This window comes from Typopeltis vanoorti, chromosome 4 (genome assembly GCF_054136105.1).
Source record: "Typopeltis vanoorti isolate ZY-2024b chromosome 4, IOZ_Tvanoo_1.0, whole genome shotgun sequence".
Lineage (NCBI taxonomy): Eukaryota > Metazoa > Arthropoda > Arachnida > Uropygi > Thelyphonidae > Typopeltis > Typopeltis vanoorti.
The window spans coordinates 10269158-10296255 of NC_143552.1; the positions used below are offsets into that span (position 1 = coordinate 10269158).

The 27098-nt window shown below is 34.8% G+C and overlaps 1 protein-coding gene across 1 annotated transcript in view; it reads right to left on the reverse strand.

The window, feature by feature from the left end:
• Window positions 1–6656: 6656 nt before the first annotated feature.
• MED17 (mediator complex subunit 17) overlaps window positions 6657–27098 on the reverse strand; it is a 183886-nt gene continuing 163444 nt past the window's right edge. Inside the window, exons 13-14 of the mRNA XM_090391000.1 lie at window positions 8227–8375; window positions 6657–6986 (exon numbers count right to left, since the gene is read on the reverse strand). Of these exons, the coding sequence (XP_090247126.1) occupies window positions 6773–6986; window positions 8227–8375 (363 nt within the window). The 3' untranslated portion in view covers window positions 6657–6772. The remainder of the gene's footprint in view (window positions 6987–8226; window positions 8376–27098) is intronic.

Consider the following 27098-nt stretch of genomic DNA (forward strand, 5'->3'; position numbering starts at 1 on the left):
AAATAGCCAACTACCCAGCATTTCCTCCAAATCAAGATAAAAAATATAGTTATCAATTTTGAAATAGTGAAACATGAGAAAAAAAAAAGCCTAGAAAACCCTGAAATCTTGAGATCTTTAGCTCTTTCAAAAATAATGGAATATGGACCCAATTCAATAAAGATCTACACAGGTGGCTCCAAAAATACAAATGGCAATTCTGAGAGTGGCATACTCATCTATGGCTCTCAAAATATAGAACTAAAAACAACTAACAGTATTGGATGAAACTCATATCATGCAGAATTAATAGCCATTAACATAACACTGCAACATTTGGATAAACAAAACCCAAAGGAATTTATATTTTTCACAGATTCCTTAGCAGCCCTTCAAGCTATTAAGAACTACTACACTAGCCATCAAGAAATAAATAGATAGCAAAAAACAAACTACATAAGGATTCTGAAATAATTTTCCAATGGATTCCATCCCACATGGGATTAAAGGGAAATGAAACTGCAGATGCAGTAGCAAATATGGCTGCAATGGGAGCTTGTGTAGCTCAGTGGATGTGGCGTTTGCACACCATGGTGCTTGGCAGCACGAAGGAAGACTTGGTTTCGAGTCTAGTCAGCAACTAGAGGAAATTTTTCTAAGCCTTTTTTTCGACCAGTTCCCGAGTTAGTCGATCTCTGGCATGGGCAAGTGGGTTTTTTCTCCCAGAAACTCGGGTTTTTCGTCCTGTTAACTCAAGAAAATCGACCGTAGAACCCACTTTATTTTAGACATTAAATACAAGTGTTAGGGTGAGGGACCACGAGATGGCGGCATCTGTAGAGCCGTCTCTCTTCACTGCATGCCACTTAATTAGTGATAGCCTTGGGCCAGCTATCTCTGATTGGGTACCAGTGGAAATTGAACTGCCCACTCAGTCTCCAAAAAGTTAGATAGGGCTAAAAAACGGCCTTGCCTACTCCCTGTATATACGGGAATAAAAAGGTGTTAGCTGATTTTTTATTTTTTTACCACAGATTTCGATCATTTTTAAAATCACTCAAAAAGAAACCATAAAAAGAACGATTCTCCAGGACACAACTCACCACTGGTATTCAGCAGAAAAATCAGGAGCTACCATCAACTCCAAGTTTAATCACTGTGCCACTACCATGATCTCTCACCTCAAGACCAGCCACACAAGACCAATCAAGTTTAGCAATGGCATAAAAGTCTTTCCCATCGGCAAAATCTGTAACATCGCCAATGCATTTACTAAATTGTGTGAATATTTCCAAATATGATAAAAAACATGAAAGGGGAAAATTAACTAACAGGCAAAATATTGATAGTTAATGGTAATGACAGTTGACCATCACTATAATGTAATGGGAACTTATAATGGATAATTTGCTATAATGAAAGTCAAACGTACTTTGGATATTTTATTAAAGCCTCAGCAGATTCTCTGCAAAGCAACTCAGATCTAAACTTCGATCTCTGAATGATAGCAATTTTTCCTTTGACTCTCAGAATTTTCTAAACAACTGAACTGAAAAAATAAAATTCATTAATTGCTCAATGACATGGTAAAACAGAAGAGTAAAAAATTATAAATAGTAGTTAAACTTTACATAATGCATCCCATCTTGTCTTTAAGCATTCTTCTTTATTGTGTGTGTTCAGTCAAGGACAAGCTATCCCCCCCCCCCTGGTGTTTCTTACTTAGAAATTACTTCCTTACTTACTGGTATTTTTAAATTAGAACTGCAGAAGTTCTTTATGAATGTCCAAACTGGATAAAGGTTATAAACCTTTATCCAGGTTGGAGGCAACAAATCCAGAAGGCTAAAGATCGATTTGGGCTGTAGAGCCATAGGAAGAAGTTTTTTATGAAGTTCTTCAGCAGTTAATGAACATTAAAAAGAAATCAGAGCATTGTCAACTAGATATCTGATTTATATATATATATATAAATCAGAGCATTGTCAACTAGATACTCTGATTTATATATATATATATATATTTTTTTTTTTTTAATATCACACTTTAGATATGCAGAGCATGTTATCATCACTTTCACATATACTCAGGTACCTGAGAAAACTAAATTATATAACAGAAAATTACTCATGAAAAGCTTATAATGCAACTTGCAAAACTTACTATGAATAATTAAATACATCTGATGACCTATAGATCTCCATTATGGGAAATATTTTATTACCTTTTATTCCTCAAAGAGAGCCTTCAGAACTGTTTTAAGTTGTGAAGTTAAGTTCTGTTTTATTAACTTTTTAGATATTAACAGCCAACATTACTCTATCCTAGTTATTACATGCAGAATTCATGGTTATTGATGTTGCATCAACTTTACAGGTGATGAGAGTATGGACAATGCTATTACCTCATTTTTTAACCCTAAACTGTCTGAAATAGTGGTATATAGTAGATTTTTATGGGATTCAGTGATACTTAATAGTTCTTATCAGTTAACATATTAGAAACCACAGAATTAGAAATCAATTAACACATTAGAAGCCACAGAATTAGAAACCCATATGCAGATATACGTAAGCATCATCTACAGTTGTATGCAAAATACTTGGTCATGTGCATTATCATGTGTTCTAGGCAACTATTTAAGAATGCTGGTCAGTAATTGTCAATAGTGTTGATCACAATGGGAAAAACAAAGGATCTTTTGGTACTTGCTAAAGGGTTTCTTATGGGTGCCCATCTGGCTGGAGCCACAATCTTGAAAACAGCAGAGCTGACTGGTTTCTCAAAAGGTAAGATATCCTGGGTGTTTAATTAGTGAAAAAAATAATTCACAGTGCTTGTTTAAGAGGCGTAACTGTGGTCCTATGAGATTCTGTCTGGAACAAGATCGGTGTTGATTTGTCTGTACAAGCCTTCTCAGACAGTTAACTCATTCTGAGAAGGCTTGTACAGACAAAGAGAACTTCCTTTGTGCAGCAACTGACCAAAGTAATTAATGAAGGCTGTTCCTGACCCACATCTCACCGACCTATGCACAGGGAATCAAAGAGGATCGGTATTAGTATAAACAAGTAGATGTGTTCATATTATTTGTTTTCAGAAAACGTGCTTGATATTTCAGCAAAAGAGGTTATATATGGTTCAATTAGGCTTAAAACATAACAAATGTTATGTTTTAAGTTAGGGAATATTTTTAAATATCTGAAATTAATAAATTCATATTTTTCTTTACATAATGCTTATACATGGTACTAAATAAAAGTTTCTAATTCAATGGCCAGTATGTGTATATTTCATTTGTTTGTTTTTTTAATTTATTAAATTCCTGCTGAGATTTTTGTAAATTAGGACAAATACTGCTTCACTATAACTAAACGTTATAGTGAAGCAGTCCATCTACATTAATACTTCTGTCATTTATATTTGTAATACTGTTCCAATTTTTAAACTGCATTAAAGGAGCTGGATGAAAAATAAGTTACCTTCATAGTTTATTCATAAATATGAGGAATGAACAGATATATAGAGAACAGAGAAATAACTCAAGATAAAGTCTACTAAATGAAGGTAATAAAAACTGCTCTATTGTGCAACAACTGGTAAATGTTGGTGTATGAACCATCTTCTGAGATAACTTTTGTAAAACTGCTTGGTTCTTCATCTGCTTCCATTTGTTGGTGTCCCAAAGAATGCTGGGTTCTTCAAGAATGATAGTTTTAGGGATAGTTCTTGCCATGAATCCTAATACAGTTAACTCACCATGGTGAACTCATAGGGAACACAGGAATAATATACTTCTTTTAGCATAGTGCTGTAGTAGGCCTACGAATAATTAAATACAGCCTAACTAGAAGTTTATAGTGACAATTTTTTTTATTATTTATTGATTTTTTTATATCACTCCCACATGAGAGGTTGCAAAGCCACATATGAGGAGGGGTCTATTTCCTTATGTAGGGAAATCATGCAGTTTAATAGGATTAAAGGAAGATTTTTATCTTTTGCTCTTTTAAACAAGTAGATGTGTTCATATTATTTGTTTTCAGAAAACTTGCTTGATATTTCAGCAAAAGAGATATTATATATGGTTCAATTAGGCTTAAAACATAACAAATGTTTGGAAATATTTTTAAATATGTGAAATTAATAAATTCATATTTTTCTTTACATACTATTTTTATATAACTAATGCATACCTAGTATTAGCATTAATGTAATCTTCATTTTTCTGTGTGCCAGCCTGGTTTATGTTACTACTAACTTTCGATGGTCAGGCATTTGAGCAAAATAAAGGCATTTTACTAGAAATAAGAGTATTTTATGAATTTATTTTTGTTTATAAGCTTCAAATATCTATCATCTTGAAAATAAAACAAGATGCTGAATTAAAATTGTAAAAAGAATATGCACTGTTATTATCAGCAAAACAGAGCGAATTCTTAAAATGGTTGTTTAAGTTTATTCATTCTGAAACCTGACAAAACAAGTACACCATCTCTAATTTTGCTTTTGTTCCACCAATGACAGAATTTTACAGAGGACTTAAATGATAGCAAATCTAAAGGAGCTAAAACAGTTTGATATGGCACCAAGGTTTGCTATAATTACAGGGAGGAAGTAGCCCCCCCCCCAACCCTCCCTTACTGTATGGGAAAATACAAGCTCTTAAGTACTGGCTGAGATTTAGGCTAACTAAAACTTTTCAACTTCTTTTGCATCAAGTTTTTACAAGGATTCAAGTGCTTCATTACAAATTCACACCAATTTTATGATATGGTGCAGTTTGCTACAGTGAATTAGTGGGGAGGGGAGGGGTTCCCTCTGAATGGGAACAAGTACATGCTATTTTCAATTATTCATTTCAGTGATCTGATCTAAAATAAATTACAGATTACAAAATTAAAATGTCAGTTATTTCTTATGAATTTGCCAGGCTACTCTGCATGGAAACTTCTCTTCTAATTAAGACTTTCAAAAAACTTAGAAGACATGTTTCCATATTAAAAGTAATGACATCACTTAGTCATAGCGATGTCATTACTTTTAATATGGAAGCATGTCATTAACAGAATTTCATGTGAAAACCTGTTTAGAAAGATTATTTATTTACGAGGGTGGTCTGAAAAGTTCTCGGCCTAACAATGAAAAAACGAATTTATAATTTCAAAATTATTTTTATTTTTCAACAAAATCTCCCTTAAGACTAATACATTTATTCAGCGATGCTCCAGTACCATTATCCCATTCCTGTAGTGGTTCTCAGTAAGATCTACAAAATACCCCTTTACAGCTGCAATCACCTCTTGATTCGAAGAAAAACATTGACCAGCAAGGAAATGGTTTAGTTTTGGGAAGAGATAGAAGTCAGAGGGAGCCAAATCTGGGGAATAGGATGGATGTTCCAACAATTCATAGTCCAGATCCCTTAATTTTCCTATTGCCAAAACACCTGTGTGGGCAGGTGCATGGTCCTGATGAAAGATGATTTTTTCCTTCTGCAAACCGGGTCTTTTCTCAATAATTGTTTCGTCTAGTCTGGTTAAAAGATTGGAATAATATTCCTGGTTATTGTTTTATCCTTTTCAAGGTAATTAATAAACAAAATGCCTTCAGCATCCCAAAACACCGATGCCATGACCTTTCCTGCTGATGGAACTGACTTTGTCTTGTTTGGCGCTGAACAACCAGCTTTCCACTGTTTTGACTTCTGTGTTTAGATTGTAGTGTGTAATGGAGAATCCAAGTCTCATCCATAGTAATAGACCAATGCACAAAATTAATTTTATTCTTGTTAAAATGCTCCAAGCACTGTTCAGAGATTTTCATGCGATTGCGTTTTTGATCTGCTCAAGCTCAGCACCCATCTTTTGCACAGCTTCTTCATTTGCAATTCTTCATGCAAGATATATCCTACAAATTCTTTTGAAATGCCTATAGTCTCAGCAATTTTACGCACCTTGACTTGCCAGTCACCCAATACTATATCGTGCACTTGATCAATGATTACTGGTGTTGTTACACTTTTTGTGGATGTCCTTCACATGGATCATCTTGAAGGCTGGTACAGCCATGTTTAAACTCGGCAGCCCATTTCTTAATTGTCAAAAACGAAGGAGAAGAGTACCCTTAAACTTTTATGAACTTTGAATGAATTTCTTTTGCCGTTAAACCTTCTTTTACAAAGAATTTTATAACCACACGATCAATTTTATCCATTTCAAGGGATACAGACAACATTTTTGCTTCAGACAGCTGAATAAAACAAACTACTTGATAGAATGACTTGCAATTTTGCATGGATGCTTACGACAGATGTATACCAACTTAGCAAAAAAAAAAAAAAAAAAAATCTTGCCGACGCTTGCCATCTATGGGTCGAGGTCGAGAACTTTTCAGACCACCCTCATATACTTGGTTTAGACAAATAAAAATGAGTATATCATTATCAGCCACAATTATTTCAAGTTAATTTGAATATTGTTTTTGATTCTGCTAAATAGCAAATTTCACTCATTAGAATTAAGACTCTGGAAAATACAGTTACATCAAGTTAATTAAAAAAAAAAAAATCACATTACTTATGTTTCTTAGAGATGACTGTATATTGAATAATTTTCATTATTTTACTAATTACACAGAAACAAACTAATGCACGCATGAAGAAAACCACAAGCTAAAAAACTGCCAGGAATTTTTATTTTTACTTTTTAAAACTTATAAACAGATATGTACACAGGTATATACAAGAACAATGTACAAACAGAAATCCGCTTATGACTTAATATATGTATATTTAACAAGGTGTCAGACTAGCCATCAAATGTTCCATCTTATTTAGAAAGTTCCTTCCTTCCATTCTTTCCCAACTGACCTCTCGAAAATTTCCACCCAAGTTTTGCCATTTCCTATCTCTAACTAGTGTGCTGGGATAAAAGTCCTGCTGCTGTGGAGAATACGAAACACTAACTTGTACACCAGTCTGTGGCCCACATCGCACAGCGATTACCCTATAAAGGTCAGTGCAATATTAAGAAAATTAGTGCAAAAAAATACTTTAAACAATGCTATTTTAATCTATTTTTATAGATCCACAATGACTTAGATAACATAATGGCATTGTGGATAATAACTTCACTCTGAATTCAAATCCTAAGCTGGATGTGCATGAACCTACTTCATAAACAATCTCTAAGTCCAAAATAAACTGCTTCTGACATGGCAGATTGTTTTCAGATAAAAACTACAGATACTATAACTAAGATGAAAAGCCAAACAGCTATTTTTTCTGGTGAAGTTAATTAAATTAAGGGGATAAAAATCCCTTATTATTTTACAGCCAGCATGCAAAACTCTAAGATTGAAAACTACGATCTAAGAGTTTCATGCCAAAGAACTATTAGCGAATCCAAGCATAAGTGACCACCCAGGCAACTCGAAGCAAAGGTGGAGCAGGCTCCCTCACTATCCTTGATATTTTCTCATAATGTAAAAACACACAGCTCCTAGGAGATGTAATACTGCTTTACATTATGAGGAGAGGTCACTATCCAGACTGGTTTCAACCTTTTCTGAGGTCTCATCAGTGAGTAGCTAGACCTAGATGATATCAAAGTTTAAGTGAGATGAACTTACATATACGAATGCCAGAATGGTGTGCCCATATATTATGTTATATTATATTATAACTAAGATGAAAAGCCAAATGGCTATTTTTTCTGGCAAAGTTAATTAAATTAAGGGGATAAAAATCCCTTATTATTTTATAGCCAGTATGCGAAACTCTAAGATCGAAAACTATGATTTAAAAGTTTTATGCTGAGTGAGGGAGCTTGCTCCACCTTTGCTTTGAGTTACCTGGGTGTTGTACTACCAGGTGGTCACTTACGCTTGGATTCGCCGATAGTTCTTCGGCATGAAACTCTTAGATCGTAGTTTTCGATCTTAGAGTTTCGCATACTGGCTGTAAAATAATAAGGGATTTTCCTGCCTTATTATGTCAAAGCAGGAATACAAGACTTGCCCAATGAATGGTCAAGTCTTGCATTCCTGTCAGCAAATCTCTTTCCCTTGATGTCAGGTTACCTGAACAAAAAGAAACCTTGTTACTCTATAAGAAACACATACAGAGTAGTTCTTTCAACTTGATATCGGGTATAGGTTTCGATGAATAAATCGAATCCTCTACTCTAATACACTTATATACATATGCGAGTACAAAAACTGTATTGTATCTGTACACACACTCACCTGTCTCCTGTGGGTGATGCCATCAAAACAGATGATGCATTTCCAATTGGCTCAACCTGACCAACACCTATGTGATTACATGTTGATAATACTTTCCATCCCATTAATTTTGCTAAGGCTTGCACAGCATTCACCTGATGCTGGGATACCTTGAATAAATCAAATATGCTGCAATTATTTATATAAACTGTAAGTCAACAATTCTATTTTAAAAATGAGCATTAAAACACTTCTAATTTGTAATTTAATATTTAGTTATATTATTTATTTTATTGGGTGCTTAATATTTATTATATTATGGTGCTTAAGAGTCAAAATTGTATAACTGAGAGGAGACCTCCACATAGCCTTTAAAAGAATGTGGAGAACCAAACAGGGCTTCTGACCTAATGTCCAATCCTCACCTTCTCGTGGTGCACCCTGTTGGGTATCTACTTGGATACTAAACGAACGAGGATGAGCTGGCAATTTGGGATTTAGCTGACCAAATTGTATTCTTATTGGCTAAACCAAAATAAGAAATGATGGTACAACTTGACAAAATTTCATGCCGGCTGGGACAACACCCGGTTAAACAAGGCCCCCGTTGTTTTTGCCAGGGAACCAGGGCGAACAGCGAAAAGTCAGCTAATGGAACAAATCTGAAAACACACCCCAACTCAACATCACCAGAGATAAAGATCGGTACTAACAACATAAGCCTGAATGGCAAAGAAATGGAGCTAGCTGAGGAATTAGATAAGTACCAGATCGACATAATATGGGTGATTGAAACAAAAAAAGACAAAAACTGGTGAGATCTTTCTGAGCAATAAATACAAAATGTTATATTCAGACAATGACAATCAAGGAACAGAAGGAGTAGCCATAGTATCCAACACAAAATACGAGGCTAATATTTTTGAATGGCAGTCAGTCTCAAGTAGAGTAATGTGGGCAAATATGAGAATGAGGAATTGGACAATGAGACTTATTTGTGCCTATGGTCCCACAGAAGGTTCTACTAAGGTAGAAGTGCAGGAATTTTTTGAGGCTTTAGAGAAAGCAACTGACACAATGAAAAATAAAAGTTGGTTCTTGTTGAGGATCTAAATAGCAGAGTAGGAAATGATTGTCAGACATACAAAAATATTTTGGGAAAATTTGGAGAAAAGAGCAAAGCTAATAATAATGGCAAATATCTATTGGATTTCTGCTCAGGACATGGACTGGTTATTACTAACACCATGTTTCAACATAAAAATGTGCACAAATTCACATGGAGAGAAGAGGCAAGAAATAAGAAAGCTCATTGACTATGTTATTGTTGATAGTGATGTTTTCTCCCTGGTGCAAGATATCAGAGTGTACAGAGGATTTGAAATTGGAAGTGATCACTATTTAGTCTTGAGCAGGATAAAATTGAATTTCATATTGAAAAGAATAACATGTAAGAAAGTTTTAAAGGGAATAAAAGTTGAGCAGCTCTCAGATGTGAACTGTAGACTAAAATACACAAAGATTATTGAAGAAAAAATGAAAGAGTTTGAGAACAGGAATCAAACCTTGGAGATTCAGTGGCAAGCCTTGAAGAAAGCGGTGATTGATTCAGCTAGAGAGGCATGTGGTGAAGTTGTCTGCAAGGAAAGAAAAATCAGAACTCCGTGGTGGACACAGGAAGTTAAAGAGGTAGTGAAGGAAAAGAAGAAAGCATATCAAAAGTTCTTGGCAAATAAATCAGCTTGTACTTTTAGAGAATACAGAGACAAATGTAAGAATGCTAAACACTGTGTAAAACTAGCTAAATAAAAGTCATGGGAGGACTTTGGCAAGAATATAGAAAATAAATATCAAGAAGGTGGTAAAATATTCTGGAGGTTGTTGAAGAAGCTTAGGAATGGAGGAAAGAGTGCTATAAAAGGAGTTAGAGATGATAAAGGTAACATGAAAACGGGAGAAAAAGATATCCTTGAAGTATGGAGTAATTACTTTGAAAAACTGCTAAATGAAACAAGGAATGATGACAGCACAGCAGTAAAAAACACTGACCAGGCATGCAGTCAGGAATACATATCCATACTTGAAGTAGAAAAAGTCATCAATGGCTTAAAATGTGGAAAGGCAGCAGGAGTAGATGATATTCAACCAGAAATGCTGCAGTATGATGGTATAAGAGTCTTACTGTGGCTGTAATGCATAGTTCAGAAAGCCTGGACAGAGGAACGAATTCCTGATGATTGGAGTAGAGCTCTCATAGTACCCATATATAAAAAGGGAAATAAAACTGAATGTGAGAATTACAGAGGTATTTCCCTACTGAGTGTTCCTGGCAAGATCTATGCAAGTATACTTGAGAAACGGTTGAGAGGAATTGTGAAAGAAAAGCCTGGTGAAGATCTGGATTCAGGCCAAATAGAGGCTGTCAGGATCAGATCTTCACTTTACAACAAATAGTCGAGAAAGCATGGGAATATAACAAAGATCTGTTTTTAAGTTTTGTCGATTTGGAAAAGGCATATGACAAGGTGCCAAGAGAGAAGTTTTTCAATACGCTACAGTTTTATGGTGTCAATGGGGCATTATATCAAGCAATACTTAGTCTTTATTTGAGTTGTAAGTCAGCAGTTAGAATTGAAGGAAGTACAGGAAGATGGTTTAATGTTAAATCTGGGGTGAGAGAAGGATGTACATTATTAACTTTATTCATTATCTATATGGATCACATTATGAAGGAAAGTAGTATTAAACATGATATCAAAATTGGAGATGTTAATGTCAGCTCTTTGCTTTATGCGGATGATGTTATACTTCTAAATAAATCTGCTACAAGTCTGCACGATTCACTGACTAAATTGAATAACTGTTGTAATAGATATGGTATGAAAGTCAGCAATAAAAAGACAAAGACAATGAAAATAGGAAGATTCACTGAAAATATCAACTGTGTTGTGAATGGAGAACCTGTGGAACAAGTAAAACATTTCAACTACTTAGGTATGATTTTTCGTGAAGATGGTAAATTAAATATAGAAATAGACAACAGGAGCAGCAAAGCTGGTATGGTGGGAAGTCAATTGAATAAATTCATATGGAATAAGAGAGAAATTAGTCCGCACACTAAATTAGCTGTATACAAGACAGTGTTCAAACAGTTTTTAACTTATGGATCTGAGAGCTGGGTCAGAAGTAGAATACTTGACCAAAGACTAGAGACCACAGATATGAGAGTCCTGAGAAAGATTATAGGCGTGAACAGATGGCATCAATGGCAATATCATATTAAAAACGAGGATATTAGGAAAGAACTTGACATTGTCAGCATTCAGGAATGCGTTAGCAGAGCTAATCTCAGGTGGTATGGTCACTTAAACAGAATGGGCGAAGAAAGATTAGCAAAACAAGTGTTCTTTCTCAAGTTGGCAGGAAAACGACCCAGAGGAAGACCAAGATTTAGGTGGATTGATACGGTACAAAAGTGCCTTAGACAATAGAAATACAAGATCTGATAATGTTGGAGTCTTGACAAGTAACAGACTGATTTGGAGGAAAATTGTCGATAGGATGTATTTTTTTTTCATGTAGTACTATCATATCCTGTACACCCCTTGAGGGTACATGGCAGGAATTTGATGATGATGATTTATTTTATTTGAAATAAAATTAAAATCCATTCACAAAGATAGTACCACTTGAAAATGATGGGATACACTGAATAATATATTCAGCTGTAATGATTTAAATTAGCCCTTATTAATCAAGTCTATTTCAAAAAAAAAAGTACCACCTAATTGTTATTAAACAATTTATTATTATTATTATTCAGCCCTCCATGGAGTCAAAAGATTCATTGTGGAAGGTCCTTCCTACGAAACACAAAGTCTATCATACCACTCTTGAACTCATTGACCGTTCTTGCTCTCAACACTATCAGGCAATGCAATCCACAGTTCAACCACCCTCCATGTAAAGAAACCACTCCTCAACTTCTTGCTCACAGCTTCCTTTTGTAACTTCCATGGATGGCCCTTTGTCATCACTTCTTCCCTCTGGTCCACCAAGTGAAAGAATTCCCCAGTGTCAACCCTGGCCTCTCAACAGTTTAAAAGTCTCAATCATATCACCTATCCTTCTATTTACCAACTTTTGCAGTCCACATTCCCTCAGGCTATCTTCATAACTAACATTGTACAGTCCTGATACAATCTTTTGTTATCTGCCTCTGCACTCTTACCACAGTTAATTTATCCCCTTCAAATCCTGGGGAACAAATTTGAGAACAATAGTCTAAGTGTGGTCTGATCAGTCTTAAACATTGGAACGATAACTCTTTTATCTCTGCAGATCAGCATCCTTCTCAGTATTGCAGTTACCTAGTACTGAGTTACCTTTGTAACTCTGTACTAGGTAATATGTTCCCTGAATTTCAGGGTTCTATCAATCATCACCCCCCCCCCCCCGATCTTTTCTCTCTCCCACTCTTTGTCCAGTACAGCTCCTCCAATTGAGTATGCAGCTTCCCATCAATGTATCCCAAACTTCAAGACTTTACATTTTGCTGCATTAAACTGACACCCATCTAGTTTATTCAAATCCTTTTGTAGGGCTGCCACATCTGCACTATTACTAATAACCCTTCCCAGCTTCACATCATCTGAAAACCACTGAATATCCCCCAGCAATTCACTGACAATGTCATTGATATAAAAGTTCAACAATACAAGTCCCAGTACTGAGCCCTGTGAGATCCCATTTGTAACCTTCTGCTTCCTGATACTTCCCCACCATACACAACTCTCTGATACTTATCAGACAGCCAATCCTGAATCCAGTTGACTAACCCAACATCTAAACCCATGTGCTGCAACTTATCAGCTTATCATGTAGCACCCTGTAAAATGCTTTTGCAAAAATCCAAAAAAATGGCAGTACATGCCTTCCCCTCATCAACTGCTCGTCATCTGAGCAATTCAGGTATAAGCTTTTTATGTCCTGCTCTGCAGATGGAAGTTGATCTTTCCACCTTGATCTTGGATGTCCGTGGTCTCTTCTTCCTGTAAGTTTATATTTATATGTTAATTTGGGAATCTTATTGTTATTCATCCTTACTATGTGGTATAGCCAATTTTGCTGATATTCTTCTATTTATTGTATGATGTTTTTTGTATCTAATCGTTCTCGTTTTATCTAACCTAGTGAGTCCAAGGAAAGGTCTTAGAAACTTCATTTGTGCTGATTCCAGTCTTTGTTTCTTTGTTTTAGAATCCAAGTTTCACTTACAAATTTGAGAGATGGTCACATCACATCATCATCATCAAATTCCTGGTATATACCCTCAAAGGGTGTACAGGATATGATAGTACTACAACTTCATAAAATACCATGAAGTACATTTACTAAGAGATAACTGTGCATTATTAATCACTCTACATAAGCTACATGTAAAAACAGTTGAAAAAGTATTTAATTAAGATAGATTAACTACAATTTCACTTCATGTATCATCATTAGTATTAATACAGTTGGAAATTAAAAAAATCAAACAACAATGAAGGTATATGGAGAATGGAATCTCTCCTTATATGCATTTGTGAGACAATCAGGTAAAAACCGATACTATTAGGATCAAATATTATGGAAGTGTGCATGACACTTCCATGTGCAATACTGTGCATCAACTGATGCATAGCATTCATCATGTTTATTTACGAAGTCATTGCTCTGTTTTGGTGTTTCACTGTGAATAATAAACTGCTACCACTCTACTGTCAGTCTGCGTGGTTAGCCGAGTGGCTGTGCACTTTGCAACCATATGCCTGGGGAAGAAGTATTCAAGGTTCGATTCCCGTCAATGACGTGAGGAGCTTAAGGATCTTCCTCAGCCATAGCCAGTCTTGGGTGTGGACAGCAAGGTTTTTCCCCAGTTTATCCTGGGGTTTTTCATCCCACAAATCAGGCAAACCGGCCTTTAGAACTCAACACCACTACGGACAGAGGATATACTGGGGCGTGGGACTGACCACGTTATCCTGTGAATGGTTTAGGTCCGATGATTAATAAACCCTCGACACCGCAAGGTAAAAGGAAGATGAGATGAGACTGTACTGTCTACCTCCTAAGCCAAGTTATAGAATCAAATAACTGAGGGAAATAATATAGAAGAGCACATTTTAGAGCGTGCCATTTGTAATGCAGACAATTCTTGCTGAAGTTTATGTAAGTAAACAGGTTGTTTATTTCAGAACTTATTTAAAGTTTTTTGAAAACTCAGATGTTATTACAGGTAATAGAATTACAATGACTAAATTAGCTGTATACAAGACAGTGTTCAAACCAGTTTTAACTTATGGATCTGAGAGCTGGGTCAGAAGTAAAACACTTGACCAAAGACTAGAGACCACAGATATGAGAGTCCTGAGAAAGATTATAGGCGTGAACAGATGGCATCAATGGCAATATCATATTAAAAAGGATATTAGGAAAGAACTTGACATTATCAGCATCCAGGAATGTGTTAGCAAAGCTAATCTCAGGTGGTATGGTCACTTAAACAGAATGGTGAGGAAAGATTAGCAAAACAAGTGTTCTCTGCCAGGTTGGCAGCAAAACAACCCAGAGGAAGACCAAGATATAGGTGGATTGATACGGTACAAAGTGCTTTAGACGATAGAAATATAAGATCTGATAATGTTGGAGTCTTGACAAGTAACAGACTGATTTGGAGGAAAATTGTAGATAGGAAATTAATAATGATGTAATTTTTTTCATGTAGTACTATCATATCCTGTACACCCCTTGAGGGTACATGGCAGGAATTTGATGATGAATTACAATGACCTGAAAATTATAAGGATATGAAAAAATCACAAGAGTAGAAAAAGGTTTGCATAATAATATCAGTATGTGAACACATGAATCCAAGAAACATTAAATTTTTGAATATATAAAATTACAACTGGGATGACCAGTAATTTCAATTTTGAAAGCTAGAAATATGTAAATGAAATGAAACCATGATGTTTTTTAATTTTAAGTTATAAGAAAGTATTAATTTGCATTATGGTGCTCAGTCCATTTTGAAGTCATCCTTAGATAAGAATGAATGGAAGGAAAAATAAATGTAGGGTTGTTGTGGTCCTTTATAATAGAGTAGCATTAAATTAAAGAAGGTTGAGAGGTTATAAAAATGGGATGGTATTTAAACTTGTTTAATTATCAAATGGACAAGGCTACATATAACATTTCTGAGAATTTATGGTGTTGGATCAGTTCTGATAACAAGTATTTCTAAAAGTTACATATGGTGTCAATTTAGTTTCAAATACCACAGTAAATCTATGTCATATTCAAATACCACAGTAAATATGTGTTATATTCTATATCATATAACAATATTAATAAACAGAGGGGGTCCGTCAAGGATGACCAATGTCACCACTGTTATTTAATATCTATAGATAAATTAGTAAAGAAATGGAAGGAAAATATAAAACCAGCATTTAAACTGGATCATGGAACTATACTTAATACCCTTTTGTTTGCAGATGACCAAATAATTATAGCAAGAAGTCAAGATGAACTCTAAAAATCAATACATGCCTTAAACATAAATGCAAAAAAATTTAGAATGCAAATATCAACAGCCAAAACAAAAATCCTGATTGAAAACAAAATTTTAGAACAAATTAAAGCTTCAAATATTCAAATATGTGCTGTATCATATATGAAATACATTGACTTTGACATCAAAATTTCAAATTTTCTAAAGATAATGGGAATGATCAACGATATTTTCAAACCTAACCAAGTTCAAAAGCATACAAGAATAAGTTTATAAAGTTTTGGCAAAGACCTTCTCTACTGTATGGAAATGAATTATGAACTATAAAAACTGCAGAAGAAAAAAGAATAGAAACTGAAGAAATGAAATTCCTACGAAGGAGAGCAGACTATACTCTTTGGGACAAAAGAAGTAGCAAAGAAATATATAAAGAACTAAAAATAGACTTAGTATTGGACAAAGTATATGAATACTGAAAGAAGTGGACTGAAAATATCAAAAGAATGGATAGTTCAAAACTACCCCAAAAATACTACAATACAATCCAGTTATTATTATTATTATTATTATTATCTAAGACCTCCAGGGAGTCAAGGACTCATTGAGGGAGGCTATAAATCACCCAAACCAGCTGTGATACCTTTGCTTAAATTCATTCACACTAGATGCACTCACTATCTCTAAAGGCAAACTATTCCACTCACTCCCTACTCTGCAAGAGAAAAACCTAGCTCTTACCCCTTTCTTGACTGTGAACAACAAACTTAACTTCCATAGATGTTAAGTTTGTTGTTCCTATAACAAACAGTATCTTAAACACCCATTCAAACGTTTATAGATCTCTATCATATCACCCCTCTTTCTACTGTTAACCAGAGTCTGTAATCCACATACTTGCAATCTGTTCCTAATAACCTAAATTCCACAATCCAGATATAATTTTTGTAACTTTTCTTTGCACCCTTTCCACAGCTTCTTTAACCCTTGGAATCTGGGAGACCAAATCTGCACACAGTAATTCGGGTGTGGTCTTATCAAAGCCTTATAAAGAGGCAAAATGACTTCTTTATCCTTACATGTCAAGGTTCACTTCAACATCGCAATTATCCTCTGAGTTGTATTTGCAACTTTTGCTATGTGACCTTTGAGCTTCAACTCTATCCACCAAGATCCCTTACTTCCTCAGTTCCTTGTAGCATAACCCTGCTAATATAATATGCTGAAAATCAAATTATGCCAAAGTGCATAACTTTAGACTTACTAACATTAAACTGACAGCCATTTTAGTTTGCTCAAATTTCCAGCCTATTCAAATCATTTTGTCAGTAGTATCCCTGATTGCCCTGCCTATCTTTGCATCATCAGCAAACAATTGCACATCTGATGTTAGACTCTGCTTGATATCATTAATGTACACATTGAACAATAATGGCCCAAGGACTGAAGACTGAGGTACACCACTGGTCACCTTAAATCTGGCAGATTCACACCCACTGTATACCACTTTTTGATATCTATCTGTTAACCATCCCTTGATCCAAGTCAAGAGTTGATATTCCAATTCCATAATCTCCAGTTTATGCAACATCCTTTCATGTGGTGTCCTATCAAAATGCCTTAGAAAAATCCAACATCGTCATAGTGTATCCATTCCCTTTATCCAACTTGTCCATAACATTGTCACAAAACATCAGCAAATTGCTAAAACATGACCTTCCTTTAATAAACCCATGCTGATCCTTACAGCGTATAGCTTGTTTGTCTACCTATTTCTGTATGCGAGTTCTTACAAACTTCTCTAAAATTTTCACTACCACACCAGAGATACTGATAGATCGGTAGTTAGATACATCAGTTTTTGCACGCACCACCCTTGTACAATGGAACTATCATACATTCCTTCCATTCCTGAGCTGAGACTCAAGTTATACATACATGTGAAAAGCCTAGCCATTTCAGCTGAACATTCCTTTAGCAAACAGGCTGATGTTCCATCTGTCCCTATAGAAAAATTTTTATCCAGGTTATGCAACAGCCCTTCAACCTCATTTTCATGAATCTCTAACTCTTCATCCAATGTAGCAGTAGCACTCATTAATTGAACAATCTCATTAGCTTCAGACACTCAAGTACCATCTGCATTCAATAAACTTATTCTGTCACATTCATTCTTTCTTTTACTTGCAGCATAATGATAACATTCTTTTGAATTGTTCAGCTTGAATGGCCAATTTCTTTTCATATTCATACTCTGATTTAGCTTTTCGCAAAAACTCGTTACTTTTCTGGCCTGAGCTTTATATATATATATTTCATAACTCCTCTCACTCTTATTTTCATAATATTCTTTCCGCATCATCATCTTCTTGTGGATCTCTTACTTAATAAAGTTGCATATCCATTTCACTCCCAATGTATTTATTCTATGAACACCAGGGATATATTAATACCACTCATTATTTATATATTATTAAAACCTAGCCGCAAAGAAAAGGGTTCACGGACAATTCATCAAGGGAAAATTGATCAAGAGGAAACTTTATTGTAGGAAAAATCATCGCAGAAAAAATTCGCTGAAAGCATTTTTTGCCTGAAAATTGAAGTCAGTTTGGTTTAACACATGTTATGTAGAGGTGTGTCAAAATATCACACCTCTTTTGACAGAACAATCATATTCTTGATAGAGATCCCTTCTGACGTTATGAGCAAATCCAACACTCCTTGATCTCGAGTTCCTTCTTTCACATGCCGCTTGAAAAAGTTGTCTCGTTCAATAAATTCCTGTTCTTTCTTATCATGAGATTTCTCTTTTATCCAATCAATGTTTGGAAAATTAAAGCCCCCACAAAGATTGCTCTTTTGGTACACATAATGCTCTCATTCCATCTTTTCCTTAAATGTGAATCCTATTCCTAAAAGGTTTGTAGGCTAGGGTTTAGATAATCTAGATATCTTGCTAGGGACCAAACATGGAACTATTTTAAGCTGCTTCAAGCCTCCAATAGTGGCCTCACAGTGGGCAATGAAATCACGCTGTGATATCAATTGATGCTCATGTGGACAAACGGAATGAATTGTGGATCCTATATGATTGCATATGGACTGACAATTGAACCTATAAACACACATGCACTAAAATATCCTGAAATGTGTTGCTAATGTTTCATTTCTGAGAAGATCTTATGGCCTGTGATGACTAGTTTTAAAAACTATTTTATAATCTGTAATTAAGCAAGAGATTCATAAGAAAAGGATGATGTGAAAGGAATACTGTGTGCATAAGGATGACGTGCATTATGAAAATTATAGGCAGCAGGCCAGAATGGTCATAACTGTTGTAACAGAAAGAAAAAAGTCTGAGTATGAAAAGAAACTGGCTCTGTGTGCTAAAGACAACCCACAAGAATTCTATCGATATGCTGCAAGTAAAAGAAAGAATACTAAGGTAGAAGTGGAGGAATTTTTTGATGCTTTAGAAAAAGCAACTGATACAATGAAAAAGGAAAAGTTGGTCCTTGTTGGGGATCTAAACAGCAGAGTATGAAATGATTGTCAGACATACAAAATGTAACATGCCATCTGCATCTAAATGCATATGGCGTGTTACAGATACAGAAGAGGTTGTTCAACTAATGAGTGCTCATTTTGCTAAAGGTATCGGTACTATCAACATAAGAAGTCTGAATGGCAAAGAAATGGAGCTAGCTGAAGAATTAGATAAGTATGTCTTAAGAATTAGATTTTGTATGCCTGATTAAGTACCAGATCGACATAATAGGGGTGACTGAAACAAAAAAGACAAAAACTGGTGAGATTTCTGAGCAATAAATACAAAATGATATATTCAGGAAATGACAATCAAGGAAAAGAAGGAGTAGCCATAGTATCCAACACAAAATACGAGACTAATCTTCTTGAATGGCAGTCAGTCTCAAGTAGAGTGATGTGGGCAAATATCAGAATGGGGAATTGGACAATGAGACTTGTAGCTATGGTCCCACAGAAGGTTCTACTAAGGTAGAAGTGGAGGAATTTTTTGATGCTTTAGAAAAAGCAACTGACACAATGAAAAATTGGTCCTTCTTGGGGATCTAAATAGCAGAGTAGGAAATAATTGTCAGACATACAAAAGTATTTTGGGAAAATTTGGAGAAAAAAGCAAAGCTAATAATAATGGCAAATACCTGTTGGATTTCTGCTCAGGACATGGACTGGTTATTACTAACACCATGTTCCAACATAAAAATGTGCACAAATTCACATGGAGTGAAGAGGCAAGGAATAAGAAAAGTCTCATTGACTATGTTATTGTTGATAGTGATGTTTTCTCACTGGTGCAGGACACCAGAGGATTTCGAATTGGAAGTGATCACTATTTAGTCTTGAGCAGGATAAAATTGAATTTCACGTTGAAAAGAAAAACATGTAAGAAAGTTTTAAAGCAAATAAAAGTTGAGCAGCTCTCAGATGTGAATTGTAGACTAAAATACAGAAAGATTATTGAAGAAAAAATGAAAGAGTTTGAGAACAGGAACCAAACCTTGGAGATTCAGTGGCAAGCCTTGAAGAAAACCCTGATTGATTCAGCCAGAGAGGCATGTGGTGAGGTTATCTGCAAGGATAGAAAAATCAGAATTCCATGGTGGGCACAGGAAATTAAAGAGGCAGTGAAGGAAAAGAAGAAAGCATACCAAAAGTTCTTGGCAAATAAGTCAGCTTTTCCTCTTAGAGAATACAGAGACAAATGTAAGAAAGTGAAACACTGTGTAAAACTAGCTAAACAAAAGTCATGGGAGGACTTTGGCAAGAACATAGAAAATAAATATCAAGAAGGTTGTTGAAGAAGCTTAGAAATGGAGGAAAGGAGTTAAAGGAGTTAAAAGAGAGCTGTTAAAGGAGTTAGAGATGATGAAGGTGACATGAAAACAGGAGAAAAAGATATCCTTGAAGTATAGAGTAATTACTTCGAAAAATTGCTAAATGAAACAAGCAGTGATAGCACAGTGGTAAAAACACTCCTCAGGCATGCTGTCAGGAATACATATCCATACTTGAAGTAGAATAAGCCATCAAAGGCTTGAAATGTGGAAAGGCAGCAGGAGTAGATGATATTCGACCAGAAATGCTGAAGTATGGTGGTATAAAATTCTTACAGTGGATGCACTGCATAGTTCAGAAAACCTGGACAGAGGGACGAATGCCCGATGATTGGAGTACAGCTCTAATAGTACCCATATATAAAAAGGGAAATAAAACTGAATATGAGAATTACAGAGGTATCTCCATTCTGAGTGTTCCTGGCAAGATCTATGCAAGTATACATGAGAAACGGTTGAGAAGAATTGTGGAAGAAAAGCTTGGTGAAGAACAAGCTGGATTCAGACCAAATAGAGGCTGTCAGGATCAGATCTTCACTTTACGACAAATAGTTGAGAAAGCATGGGAATATAACAAAGATCTGTATTTAAGTTTTGTCGATCTGGAAAAGGCATATGACAAGGTGCAAAGAGAGAAGCTATTCAATACGCTACAGTTATATGGTGTCAATGGGGCATTATATCAAACAATACTTAGTCTTTATTTGAGTTGTAAGTCAGCAGTTAGAATTGAAGGAAGTACAGGAAGATGGTTTAATGTTAAAACTGGTGTGAGACACAGATGTACATTATCCTCTCTGTTATTCATTATCTATATGGATCATGTTATGAAGGAAAGTGGTATTAAACAAGATATCAGAATTGAAGATGTTAATGTCAGCTCTTTGCTTTATGCGGACGATGTTATACATCTAAATAAATCTGCTACAAGCTTGCAAGATTCCCTGACTAAATTGAATAACTGTTGTAATAGATATGGCATGAAAGTTAAAAAGACAAAGACAATGAAAACAGGTAGAATCGTTGAAAATGTCAACTGTGTTGTGAAAGGAGAACCTGTGGAACAAGTAAAACATTTCAGCTACTTAGGCACGATTTTTACTGAAGATGGTAAATTAAATATAGAAATAGACAACAGAATTAACAAAGCTGGTATGGTAGGAAGTCAATTGAATAAATTCATATGGAATAAGAGAGAAATTAGTCAGAACACTAAATTAACTGTATACAAGATTGTTCAAACCAGTTTTAACTTATGGATCTGAGAGCTGGGTCAAAAGTAAAACACTTGACCAAAAACTAGAGGCGTGAACAGATGGCATTAATGTCAATATCATATTAAAAACGAGGATATTAGGAAAGAACTTGACATTGTCAGCATCCAGGAATGTGTTAGCAGAGCTAATCTCAGGTGGTATGGTCACTTAAACAGAATGGGTGAGGAAAGATTAGCAAAGCAAGTGTTCTCTGCCAGGTTGGCGGGAAAACAACCCAGAGGAAGACCAAGATATAGGTGGATTGATACGGTACAAAGTGCCTTAGACGATAGAAATATAAGATCTGATTATGTAGGAGTCTCGACAAGTAACAGACTGATTTGGAGGAAAATTGTAGATAGGAAGTTAGTAATGATGTAAATTTTTCATGTAGTACTATCATATCCTGTACACCCCCTTGAGGGTATATGTCAGGAATTTGATGATGATGACCTGGTGTAAGTGACATTGAGCTTACTGCTACCTCTTCATTGAATGAAGAAATTCAAGTGTATGAGAACGAGGTATTAGAGCTGTTGCACAAACTGAATAAGAATTCAGCAATAGAGACTGATGGGATATCAGCAAGTGTGCTAAGAGAGTGTTCAGCTGAACTAGCTATTCCTTTGACCAGGCTGTTTAATATGAGTGTCAGAACAGGGAAGATCCTGCAGGACTGGAAAAAAGCTTTAGTAATTCCATTGCATAAGGGTGGTACCCAACTATTGACCAATTAGTATCTCAGGAGCGGTTGTGAAGATTTTTGAAAAATGGGTTGACAGTGAATCTCTACTTTGCAATGAGCAACATGGGTTTACTAAGGGACGGTCATGTTTTAGCAACTTGCTCACATTCTATAATAATGTTACCACTAAACTAGACAAGGGGAATGGATACACCATAATACTTTTGTATTTTGCTAAGGCTTTTGACAGAATATATGGTTTATACCAGACAATACCACTGAACCATGGTATCACATGTTCAATTGTGAACAGAATAAATATTCTGCTCACAATCTAAGAACTTTGGTCAAAATAAATTATATTAATAACAGAGAGAATACTGCATTACTTTCTTTGTGTCTAGGTTTTAATAATTTATAATAATGAGTGGTCAATATCCAGTGTTCTAGGGATATCTATATTATGTATAAAGAAGTTAAGATATCAAAGGTTGCAAATGATGGTGGCAAATCTGGCAGAGTAGTGTCCATGAACATTCCTAAAGAAAAGATCTAAAGAAGAAACAATATTTAGGATAAATATCTGAAGCATGTGTGGGGTGAGAGAGCTCTATTAACTGAATTCCCCTTCCATGAACAGCCAGAAGTATCTTCAGTGAGGGTTTTTTTAGAGGCTGTGGTGGTAATGGATGTGATATGTGTACATAAAGAAAGTCACCAGGTGTATGTAAGTCACCTGGAAAGTGTAATGTGATCTTAACTAGAAATCTCTGTATTATCACACTGAAAGTTGAAGTAAAATAAGATCTTTATGGGAAATAAGAACTATGTTTTGTTAGCACAGTACTGAAGTTCAAAGTGTTGTCTTCACCTTACTGGAAATTGCAAGGTGATCAATGTTTAAGACAGTCATGGAAGATATTCAAACTTGGAATAATTAGTCAAGAGACTGTTGGATTCTGATTATGTAGAGATTAGAGTAATTATTATTTAGTTCAGAATCCAACATGATCTTCCATCACAAAGGCTAGACTTGTAAATATTATTTAATGTAAACAACTTATTTTACAATTTAATATTCATATAACTACCTTTAATTTTATCTAATTTTTAATTATTTAATCAAAGATATATGTATTAATAATGAAAAGACTGTGTTAAATATTATTAAGCTATTTTATTCATTACTATATTAATATTATAAGAACTTGTATATGATAATTTAACTGCGCATTAATTGAAATGTAAATATTCTTTATTTATTCCTATTTGTAGAAGTTTAGCGTTATGCAATACCTCAATTTTATTATGTTTTGTTTTGTTGTCATGGAGACGTAAGTGAGTGAGCGAGCACGTTTTTAGAACAGCACGTGGAGAGAAGGTTTATTGAAAAGAGTTTTAGAAAGAAATCACGAGAACAATTTAGGCGGGAAGAATGGATATAAAAAGGAAGAACGCTGGAAATTATTATTATTAAGAGAGATAGATTAGAGAGAGAAAGGAGAGGATTGGCATTAGGTTGGAATCGGAGTTCGGCATTTGGGAATCACAGTGCGATAATAGCAAGTCGGCAAGTCACTCAAGCAGCTAATAAAGTCTACTAGTCGAGAAGCAGTTAGCTAATAAGTTGTAGAATAACAATTATAGCTTTGGAAAACAGCTGAGAGACTATTAATTAGACTATCGATACTTGAATTGAGATATAATTTCAGGGCCGACCAGTCAAGGACACACAGAATCTTGAAATAAAGCATCGAGTAACTAGAGTAGCAGAATAGTAGAGACTGTAAAATTGAAGTTTACCGTTAGCTGTGTTTAGAATTGTAGTGTCTAAAGAATTAATTGAATGCCAGAAGAGTGAACAACTGTGCATATAAAACCTCAAGTTAAGGAATTATTGTGTGTTGCCTTATTTCATGAGTGATCAGTAGTACTTTAAGCAACAATGTTTGTTTATGTGTATTGTGACCGATGATTATTTCAGTTATTGCTAGAAGATTTATTTTAATGAGTGCTGTTTATTGTTAAAGGTGTTTACAGTTATAAAAAGTTTTGCGTATAAGTAGATGAAGAAAGAAGATTATCGGTAAGAATATTCCAACCATTAATATTCCTATGCAGAGATGTGTGTTTCATCGTAGAATTTCCTTATGTTAACAGTAACTATTGTGAAGATTAGCTGAAGTGTAAATTTACAAGTGTTTGCTTGTAAAGTGGTGTTACTGCGATTTTATTGTATTTGGAACTTAAGGAACTGTGAGAAGACTGTATTATAGAGATAAGATTTACCTTTGTCTGAGTCTGTATGATTGAACTTAAGTGTAAAATTTGTGATTTAAAATTAAATGTTTGTTTTTGTTAATCTAAAGTTGTGTTTTGCCTGAATCTCTTTTACTGCACCATTCATAAAATATTCAAACCAAGGCGGGAGAGATAAATAAGTTAAATATACTCGGCCAGTATATACAATGTTAACACCTAAAAGGAGAGATAGTTGAGAGTTGGTTTATCTTCAATTCTTGAACTAATTCAGATATAAAGTGGCACAGTCATTAAATATAAATTTTCTCTATATTTGAATTAGAAATCAACTAGCAACCTTCTATTTTGTTTAAGAACATTATAGTAAATAACATGTTGGATCCAAGGTATAGATTAAGACGAAGTAGGATCCAACAAGACTGTCAAATGAAGTGTGCTGTCATCAGCAAAACTATAGTCAGAATATTTTATGGTTTGATGTTAAATCAGGTGTGAGACAAGGGTGTACATTATCTCCATTCTAATTCATCATCTATGTGAATCACATTATGAAGGAAAGTGGTCATTAAACTTGATATCAAAATTGGAAGTATTCTTTACTTTACTTTATGCAGAAGATGTTATATTGTTACATAAATCCAGTACAAGTCTGCAGGATTCTCTAACTAAATTGATTAAGTGCTTTGGTATAAAATTAGCAATAAAAAGACAACCTATAAAAAAAAAACAGGAACACCAAAAATGACAACTGCATCCTGAAAGGAGAACCTAAAGAACAAGTACAAATTCATCCATTTAGACACAATTTTTACAGAAGATGGCAAATTAAATATGGAAATAGACAACAGAATTAGCAAATATGGTATGGTAGGAGGTCAACGGAATAAATGTATATAATATAGGACAGAAATTAGTCAAAACACCAAACTAGCTGTATACAAGACATTATTCAAACCAGTTTAAACTCGTTGATTTAAGAGTTGAGTTAGAAATAAAACACTGGAGACCACATATCAAAGCAACGAGAGTAGGTAGTAGATATAAGGATATTAGAAAGGAACTGGATATTCTTAGTGTTCAGGAATGTGTGGGCAGAGCCGGTCTGAGATGGTATGGTTACTTGAATATAATGAGAGAGAGGAAAGCAGAGCAGAAGAAGTGTTTTTTGCTAAGATTGCAAGAAAAGGACTCAGACAAAGACCAAGATGTAGGTGAATTGATGCAATTAGAAGTGTCTTAGAATTTTGTATATGACAATATATTACATTGGAGTCATGACAGATAAAAGATTAATTTAGAGGGAAATTAGCAATAATATAAACTTTTCATGTGGTACTATCATAATATCCTCTATACCAGTGGTCGCCAAAGTGGTCGATATAACATTGTTAGGGATCAATTCGGTCGATAGAAAAAATGACATCATTGTACGGGTAATATTTAATTCGGTTAACTTGGATTACCTACATCCTGAATAACAACACAATTAAGAGTGAATTGTGGGAACAGTCACATGAATAGGACCTGTAAGATGCAAGGTCATGAAAATAGTTACGGAGGTCAATCAAGTAGGCCAAAATGACGTATTCACCAATAAACGGATGTCGGTAGTTCCAGCCCAGGTTGCTTATTTACTTATATTTACACATATTCGATCCCAGTCTCATTTTTGCGCATCGACATATAAGTGAGCATTAATGTTCTAAAATTCATCAACATACATATCATAATTCAATTGTTATTCATTCATGAACTAAACTTCTCTATGTTGAAGAGTTGAGCAGGGCTGGTAGTTTTGTACATCCTATAGAAATACGTGAGTAGGTATTATTTAGACATTACTTTTGCTTACTGACTTCAATTTTAATTATTTTGTTACAACCCCAGTAACCACAATGGCAACTTCAAGATTCTAAAAAGAAATGCAGACAATATTCGTTAGAATATTTGAAATTTGGGTTTATTGCTTCATTAAGAAACGAAACGAGGCCTATGTCTTCTTTGTGAAAAAACTTTTAGTAACGATGCAATGAAACCAGCAAAAATGAAAGATCATCTTCAAAGACTCCATCCCGAGAAGAAAGATAAAGATCTTGACTTTTTTAAAGAACTGAAAGAAATACACACATCGACCAACTATAAAATCATTTATGAAAGCACCTGCCGAAGTTGACAATAAACAACCTCCTACAATATTTCTTTTAATATAGCAAAAAAAGAAAAACCACATACAATTGCAGAGGATATTGTTATAC